The following is an 8,851-nucleotide window of genomic DNA, read 5'->3' as shown; positions in this document are numbered from 1 at the left end:
TAAAGGGTTACGCTGAAATTCCTTTGGGGGCTCTCCTCATAAGATTTTTCTCAGGAACCACTCGCCGAGCGCACGAATTCCAGGTAATTAGTTGATTGGATCCCCAAGGAGGCGCCAGACCCTCTCTCAGCGCTGCCCGGGGGTCCCCAGCTAGCCGCCTCCGGGCCCTAGGGGTTGGCACGGGACAAGCTGGGACCTGCCTTCTCACGCGCCAGGAATCCCAGGACTAGGGCCCCGCCCACAGGCAGCTCAGCCAATCGCGGAGCGGGCTGGTGGGGGCGGTGCCGGCCAAGCGGAATCCCGGATAGTTAAATGGGAGGACTTGGGGTCACTGTCCCAACTTCAGACGCCAGTGGATCTGCAGCTGTTGACTGCGCCCGCCGCAGGTGAGCGCCCGGGGCTGGGACCTGGCGCGAAGGGGTCGCCCCGGGAACCAGCGAGACTGCCAGCCTTGGGGGTCGAGGGCTTGGGGTTGAGAGGTACCAGGAGGCGCCAGCTAGACCCCGCAACCTGACCCCCGCAGGCCGTACTATGGAACCCGCAGCTCCCCACTACGCTTTGACCTGCTCTGGGAGCGGCGGTCGTGCTCCAGGGGCGGGGAGCGGAGCGGCACGCCCCCCGCCTGGTTCCTCCTGCGGGGCGGGAACAGGCTCTGAGTCCCAGGAGAGACTGGCCCTGTCCCCTCCAGGGAATGGGCTCTGGGATCTTTTTCTCCACCCATACCCTTAGTCTGCCCTTAGTCCTTGTGGACTTTGGAGGATAAATTAAGTGTTTTTCACTCCACCATAATGGCTGCAACGTTTCAGAATACAGTAGGATGGACTTTTTTTAGAAAGATGGGTGTCCTCATGTACTCATTTCTTTTCTCTTCTTAGATCTTTGAAACATGAATCCTTCACTCCTCCTGGCTGCCTTTTGCTTGGGAATAGCCTCAGCTGCTCCAAGACATGATCACAGTTTAGATGCAGACTGGTACAAGTGGAAGGCAACACACAGGAAACTCTATGGCTTGGTTGGTAACCTCTGAAACCGTCCATCTGAAACCCCACAGAGAATTGTCCATGCTGTTGGGAAGCTGATAGCAGAGCGTAACCTCTTGAGGCCGCTCTTACCCAGTCAGTAACTTCGCAGAGCCCATTACTGAGTACAGCCTGGGCATAGGTGCCTGTCATGTGGGCACGGGACACCCAGGAGTACAAAGCCACCTCTGGCCATGGTTTCTCTTCCTCTCTGTCTACAAATCCACTTGGTGAAGGTGAGTTGGTTTTAAACAGAAACAAAGAGAACAGGTTCCGGTCTTTGCCTCTAGAATGAAGAAGGAAGGCGGAGAGCCGTATGGGAGAAGAACATGAAAATGATTGAACGGCACAATTGGGAACACAGGCAAGGGAAACATAGCTTCACCATGGCCATGAATGCCTTTGGTGACATGGTGAGTGTGGCATGAGTTGCTGAACATTTTATGCATCCTCTCCTTTATACTTTAACCAAATAACCTCCTGCTCTTCAACCTTCCTTCCCCCCACCCCCAAGACCAATGAAGAATTCAGGAAGACGATGAATGGTTTTCAAAACCAGAAGCACAAGAAGGGAAAAGTATTCCTTGACGCTGGCTCTGCTTTGACCCCCCATTCTGTGGATTGGAGAGAGAAAGGCTATGTAACTGCTGTGAAGAATCAGGTACGACAGCATTCAGATCCGATCCCTTTCCAAGAGTAAAGCCAAGTAGGAATGGCCATCCTGGCTACTACTATGATAGACTATGGAACAACATGTCCATAAAACAACAATTTGATCGTCTTTTTTTGGCTGCCCCATGGCATTTGGAGGTCCCAGGCCAGGGATCAGATCCAAGCCATAGTTACAATCTAAGCAACACCAGATCCTTAACTCACTGTGCCTGGCCGGGGATTGAACCTGCATCCCAGCGCTCCCAAGATGCCACCAATCCTCTTTCGCCATAGCAGGAACCCCGCATTTGTCTAGTTTTTTAAAGAGTGTTCAGATGTATGGGCTATTGTCAAAGTCTCGCTATTTATTTTGTAGACTAAGACATTTTCAATTTTATTTTCAGGGTCACTGTGGTTCTTGTTGGGCTTTTAGTGCCACCGGCGCCCTCGAAGGACAGATGTTCCGGAAAACCAGCAAACTTATTTCACTGAGTGAGCAGAACCTGGTGGACTGCTCTTGGCCTGAGGGCAATGAGGGCTGCAATGGTGGCCTAATGGATAATGCCTTCCAGTACATTAAGGACAACGGAGGCCTGGACTCAGAGGAATCCTATCCATACTTTGGAAAGGTAAATGGAGCGCCTTATCTTGTGGTCAAGGTTGAACACTTTTGGGGGTGGGGGAATAGATACCATGTTAAGAATTCACACTTTAGATTGTGGAATCCGTATCTTCGGACTATCAGAACTGTCATTAAAATGTGTTCGCCTTGGAGTTCCTGTCGTGGCGCAGTGGTTAACGAATCCGACTAGAAACCATGAGGTTGTGGGTTCGAGCCCTGGTCTCGCTCAGTGGGTTAAGGATCCGGCGTTGCTGTGAGTTGTGGTGTGGGTCGCAGACACGGCTCGGATCCTACGTTGCTGTGGCTCTGGCGTAGGCCGGTGGCTACAGCTCCAATTGGACCCCTAGCCTGGGAACCTCCATATGCCGCGGGAGCGGCCCAAGAAAAGGCAAAAAAGACAAAAAAAAAAAAAAAAAAAAAAAGTGTTAGCCTTGCACAATTCTCTGCTTAGAGAGTTGCCATAAAGCTGTTAATATTTCTGTGTTATGAAGACGTATACCTACCATTCTACAGACGTACAGATTTCTCCGAAGTAAGAATTTCTTGCAGGTAGACTGAGAACGTCTCCTGAAATACACACCAGCTAATATTTCCATTTCCAAATAACCAATAGCATTTCATCTTCCCACCCCCCATGCTTTATAACAAACTCGACATGGAAATCCTTGAGCTGCTAGCAGCTAACAAATCATTGAGCTGTTGCATCCCTGTACCCCTGGATGGGGATGCTGCTAATCAAGTCTTTTCCTCTTGACCTTTGAAAGGATGGATCCTGCAAATACAAGCCCCAGAGTTCTGCTGCCAACGACACTGGTTACGTGGATATTCCAAAGCAGGAGAAAGCGCTTATGAAGGCCGTGGCAACTGTGGGGCCCATCTCTGTTGGTATAGATGCAAGCCATGAATCCTTCCAGTTTTACAGCACAGGTAAGCGTTTGTCTATGTGGAAATTTAGGCAGAAAAAAATGGAAAACCGGAGTTCCTGTCATGGCTCAGTGGTAACAAACCCGATGTGTGAAGATGCGGGTTTGATCCCTGGCCTCGATCAGTGGATTAAGGATCTGGCCTTGCCATGAGCTGTGGTGTAGGTGAAGGTCACAGACGAGGCTGGGATCTGGTGTTGCTGTGGCTGTGGTGTAGGCCAGCAGCTGTAGCTCTGATTTGAGAGCTAGCCTGGGAACCTCCATATGCCTCGGGTGTGGTCCTAAAAAGACCAAAAAAAAAAAAAAAAATTGGAAAACCACTATGATATACAGCATTGACTCTTTGGTATATAGAATTCAGTGTATAATTTTGAGGTGTGTAGATTTAACACCATTGGTTCATGTAGTATTTGTGCCTGATATGTTCATTTGACATTTCTTTTTCTTTTCTTTTTTTTTTTTTTTTTTGGTCTTTTTGTCTTTTCTAGGGCTGCTTTCAGTGGCATATGGAGGTTCCCAGGCTAGGGGTCTAATCAGAGCTGTAGCCACTGGCCTACACCACAGCCACAGCAACACTAGATCCGAGCTGCGTCTGCAACCTACACCACAGCTCACAGCAATGCCGGATCCTTAACCCACTGAGCAAGGCCAGGGATCGAACCCACAACCTCATGGTTACTAGTCGGATTCATTAACCACTGCGCCATCATGGGAACTCCGTTCATTTGACACTTCTTGAACCATATGCCTGTGATTTTAAATACTTCATAAATATATTTAAATGGCTGCTTAATCCTATACCTGTATAGCTAAATTTACATTTTCCCAATTGTTAGATCTTTAAGATTTACCAGAGAATTTTGCTACTGTATTAAAATTGTAATGAACCTCTTGGCTTAGGTAATTTGGTGTCCTGTGCTGTTACCTTAGACTGAGACTGATATCTTAAAAGTAAAATGATATGGTTTTAAGGAGTGGACTTTTTATGCCTCTTGGCAAGTTGTTTACAAAAGAGATTGTGCCATTTGCATTTCTGCTAGTATCAGAGGAGGGCCTAAATCCCTAGCCTAGATAAAAAAGAAAGATCTTGGAGTTCCCTGATGTCCTTCAGCAGGTTAAGAACCCAACATAGTGTCTGTGAGGTTGTGGGTTCAATCCTTGGCCTCGCTCAGTGGGGTAAGGATCCCGTGTTGCTGCAAGCTTCAGTGTAAGTCACAGACACGGCTCACATCTGGCATTGCTATGGCTGTGGTATATGCCGGCAGCTGCAGCTCTGATTTGACTCCTTGCCCGGGAACTTCCACATGCTGCAGGTGCAAAAAGAAAAGAGAAATAAAGATCTTGTTAAATCTTATCCAGATTCTTGTCATTTAGCTGAATGTTTGGGATGTTTCTTGGTTGATAGGCTGGATTATTGTCACATGTCTCTTGGAGATCCTCACCCCAACCTTAATTTTACTTTTCCAGGCATTTATTTTGAACCACAGTGCAGCAGCGAAGACCTGGATCATGGCGTTCTGGTGGTCGGCTATGGCGTTGAAGGAGCACACTCAAATAATAAGTATTGGCTTGTCAAGAACAGGTATAAAAATGTCCAAAATATTTCTATTTGAGATTGAAAAGGGAATCCTTTTTGGAATCATTATGTGGATACAGGTCCTCAAACCCTCTCTCACTTCTGAAGTCTTTATCCCATGTAGACTGAACACAGACATATTAATGTTTGATTATAACATTAAGAAAAAAAATTTTTTTTTTTTTAGGGCTGCAGCCACAGCCTATGGAGGTTCCCAGGCTAAGGGTCAGATCCAAGCTACAGCTCCTGGCCTACGCCACAGCCACAGCAATGCAGGATCCAAGCCACATCTACAACCTACACCACAGCTCATGGCAATGCCAGATCCTTCACCCACTGAAGGAAGCCAGGGATCGAACCCACAACCTCATGGTTACTAGTCGGATTCATTTCTGCTGCGCCACAGCAGGTACTCCAAGATACACTCTTGCCTAGGGTATTGAGTAGTTTTGGTACCACTGCATTTCTAAGTTTGAAAACGTTAACGTTGGCCCCAAGTATTTCCTTTTCCTGCCTCTAATCTTGCAGCTCTGTGATGGGTTTGGGGATAGAAGTTATTGCACATTTAGGATTCAACCATGGGATTTCCCATTGTGGCGCAGCGGAAACGAATCCAACTAGGAACCATAAAGTTTCAGGTTCAATCCCTGGCCTCACTCAGTGGATTAAGGATCCAGTGTTGCCGTGAGCTGTGGTGTACGTCACAGATGTGGCTCAGATCCCGAGTTGCTGTGGCTGTGGTGTAGGCCGATAGCTGTAGCTCCAATTAGACCCCTAGCCTGGGAACCTCCATATGCCGTGGATGTGGCCCTCAAAAGACAAAAGATGAAAAAAAAAAAAAAAAGAACTCTGTCATGGACAAGAATAACTGCTTTTCTTGCTTCTTCCTCAATCTGTCTTGGCCTGTGGTGCACTGTTGAAGTATTAATAAAGATAAATGCGTTTGGAGTTGCTGTCTTGACGCATTGGAAACGAATCCGACTAGGAACCATGAGGTTTCAGGTTCGATCCCTGGCCTCGCTCATTGGGTGGGGGACCCGGCATTGCTGTGAGCTGCAGTATGGGTTGCAGACGTGGCTTGGATCCCCCGTTGCTGTGGCTGTGGTGTAGGCCGGCAGCTGTAGCTCCAATTAGACCCCTAGCCTGGGAACTTCCATATGGTGTGGGTGCAGCCCTAAAAAGCAATTAAGTAAGTAAGTAAGTATTGTTTTTAAAAAAGATAAATGTGTTTAATTCTTTGTATACAATGGAAAACCCTCTCTTCTTTCAGCTGGGGTAATACTTGGGGCATGGATGGCTACATAAAGATGACCAAAGATCAGAACAACCACTGTGGAATCGCCACCATGGCCAGTTACCCTGTGGTCTAAATCTCAAAGACTGGATTAAGAACAGAATAGCCCGAGGACAAATTCTGTCTTCAAACCAACCAGACTCTATTGTGTGGGATCCAACACTTGAATCATTGAGGATCCAAGTTGTGATTTGAATTCTGTGCCATTTTACACTGGTGAAATGTTACCACTTCTTTAATTACTGTTGTAAATAGGTTTGTGTGATTGATGTGTCTCATAAATTTGTACTTTTCATGTTTTAAAAGGATGTATAAAGTTTTACCTTTTAAAATAAAACTTAATTTTAGGAGTTCCCGTCGTTGTCAGTGGTTAATGAATCCGACTAGGAACCATGAGGTTGCAAGTTCGATCCCTGGCCTTGCTCAGTGGGTTAAGGATCCGGCGTTGCCTAGAGCTGTGGTGTAGGTTGCAGATGCGGCTCGGATCCCGCGTTGCTATGGCTCTGGTATAGGCCAGTGGCTACGGCTCCGATTTGACCCCTAGCTTGGGAACTTCCATGTGCTTTGGGAGTGGCCCTAGAAATGGCAAAAAGACAAAAAATAAAATAAAATAAAATAAAACAATTTTAAAGGAAATGTGAGGCTTCTTTCTGTTTTTGACACACAAAGTTTTTGTAGAGCAAAAGAAGTAATTGGTCCCAGGAGACAAAACTGAGTGTGCCTGTGGTCTGTTAGGAGAAGGGTTGGGTAGCCTTCTGGCTCTTCTACTTACAAATATGCAGGAGTTCCTGTCGTGGCTCAGTGGTTAATGAATCTGACTAGGAACCATGGGGTTGCGGGTTCGATCCCTGGCCTCGCTCAGTGGGTTAAGGATCCAGTATTGCCCTGAGCTGTGGTGTAGGTCAAAGACCCGTCTGGGATCTGGTATTGCTGTGGCTGTGGTGTAGGCTGGCGGCAACAGCTCCAATTAGACCCCTAGCCTGGGAACCTCCACATGCCATGGGTGCTGCCTTAAAAAGACAAAAAAAAAAGAAAAAGAAAAAAAAGAAATTGGAATCCTGTCATAATTTCTGTCGTTGCTGTGGCTCTGGCGTAGGCTGGTGGCTACAGTTCCAATTGGAACCCTGGCCTGGGAATCTCCATATGCCGCAGGTAGGGCCCTGGAAAGGACAAAAAGACCAAAAAAAAAAAAAAAAAAAAAAAGCAGATCTTATGTCAGCTGCACATTGACTGTGTCTGATCTGACCCTTGAACGGAGCAAAATTTAACAATCTAAAGGACTGTGGTAATTTTTTTTTTTTTTTTGGTCTTTTTAGGGCTGCACCTGTGGCATATGGTGGTTCCCAGGCTAGGGGTCTAATTGGATCCTCATGGATACTAGTCAAGTTCTTAACCCACTGAACCACAGTGGAAACTACAGTAAATTATTTTAAAGGGAAAAAAATTCACTTTTTAGAAAAGTAAACATACCTACATAGGATTTCCACGATGCCTCAGAGAACGTGGTCATCAGACCCACAGGGGTTACAACCCAGTAGAGTTATAGGATGAATGTCACAAATTCACTTTCTGATGCATCTTCCCCAACTTCTAGTAAAGACCACATGGCTATTTTGCAGTTGAAGGACCAGACAAGGTAGTTTGTTTATCTTTGTCTGTAAGCAGTGAAGGATAAGCTCCCACATTTGAGGCTCAGCCTCAAAAATAGTCTTGTGATCTCAGAGATGGGCAGTAGCTGAAAACATCAAAAGTGATCATCAGAATCCTCTTTTTACCGAGCTACCATATTCCTGAATTTTTTTTTAATAAAACTTCCTAGATTCTGCAAGCTAAAGAAGCATATAATTTCATTTGCTCTCTTTGGGTTTAAAATTCTCATGTTCCCCTCCTACACTGTTGGTGGGCATATAAACTGGTACAACCACTATGGAAAACAGTATGGAAGTTCCTCTGAAAACTTAATACAGAACTACCATATAATCCAGCAATCCCACTCCTGGGCATATATCTGGATAAAACCACAATTCAAAAAGATACATGCAACCGTATGTTCATAACAGCACGATTCACGGTAGCCAAGACATGGAAACAACCTAAATGTCCATTGATAGAGGAATGGGTTAAGAAGATGTGGTATATATACACAATGGAATACTACTCAGCCATAAAGAAGAACGAAATAATGCCATTTGCAGCAACATGGATGCAATTGGAGATTCTCACACTAAGTGAAGTAAGTTGGAAAGAGACAAATGCCATATGATATCACTTCTATGTGGAATCTAAAATATGGCGCAAATGCACAAATCTACAGAACAGAACCAGACTCACAGACATGGAGAACAGACTTGTGGTTGTAGCCCTAATAAGAAAAAAATAAAGTGTGGGAGATAGGGCTGGGTCCACATGTGGGTTTTTAGGACACAGGGGACCACTGGGGCATGAAGTGAAAAAACTTCGGGTTACTGTAAAACAAAAATGACTGGAAACAACACGGCTTGACAAAACTTCCTTTCCCATTCCCCGATTGGGCTTGACTGTGTCATTTTCCTTTTGAAAGCTTTCATGTGTGCTGGAAACATGTGCCGTTTTGACTGGGCCACCATCCAAGCAGGCTCACTCACATGGCTGTCCTAGATGCTGGTGTGGCCTGGGCGTTCACCCTGGCTGCAGACAGGAGTACCTAGCTGGGGGTCTCCATGGCCTGGGCTCCCCTGGCACAAAGGCTGGCTCTGAGAGAAATATTCTAAGAGAACCTAGGCCAGA

The 8,851-nt window shown here is 46.2% G+C and overlaps 1 protein-coding gene across 1 annotated transcript; it reads left to right on the top strand.

The window, feature by feature from the left end:
* Positions 258-6,440, top strand: CTSL (cathepsin L). Its single transcript, XM_003130633.6, has 8 exons — positions 258-386; positions 876-1,012; positions 1,310-1,432; positions 1,534-1,680; positions 2,075-2,299; positions 3,057-3,219; positions 4,683-4,797; positions 6,062-6,440. The coding sequence occupies exons 2-8, from the start codon at positions 887-889 to the stop codon at positions 6,159-6,161; spliced, it is 999 nt and encodes a 332-aa protein (XP_003130681.2). The 5' UTR covers positions 258-386; positions 876-886; the 3' UTR covers positions 6,162-6,440.

The sequence above is a fragment of the Sus scrofa genome, chromosome 10 (assembly GCF_000003025.6).
Source record: "Sus scrofa isolate TJ Tabasco breed Duroc chromosome 10, Sscrofa11.1, whole genome shotgun sequence".
Taxonomy (NCBI): Eukaryota; Metazoa; Chordata; class Mammalia; order Artiodactyla; family Suidae; genus Sus; species Sus scrofa.
The sequence above is the reverse complement of the archived record's forward strand: the minus strand, read 5'-3'. Positions and strand labels throughout refer to the sequence as shown.

Bases quoted from the DNA above. Each gene is read 5' to 3' on its own strand.
- CTSL (XM_003130633.6), top strand. From the start codon at position 887: ATGAATCCTTCACTCCTCCTGGCTGCCTTTTGCTTGGGAATAGCCTCA. The intron at 1,681-2,074 runs GTACGACAGCAT...TTTTATTTTCAG, and splicing joins TAACTGCTGTGAAGAATCAG to GGTCACTGTGGTTCTTGTTG. The intron at 2,300-3,056 runs GTAAATGGAGCG...GACCTTTGAAAG, and splicing joins CCTATCCATACTTTGGAAAG to GATGGATCCTGCAAATACAA.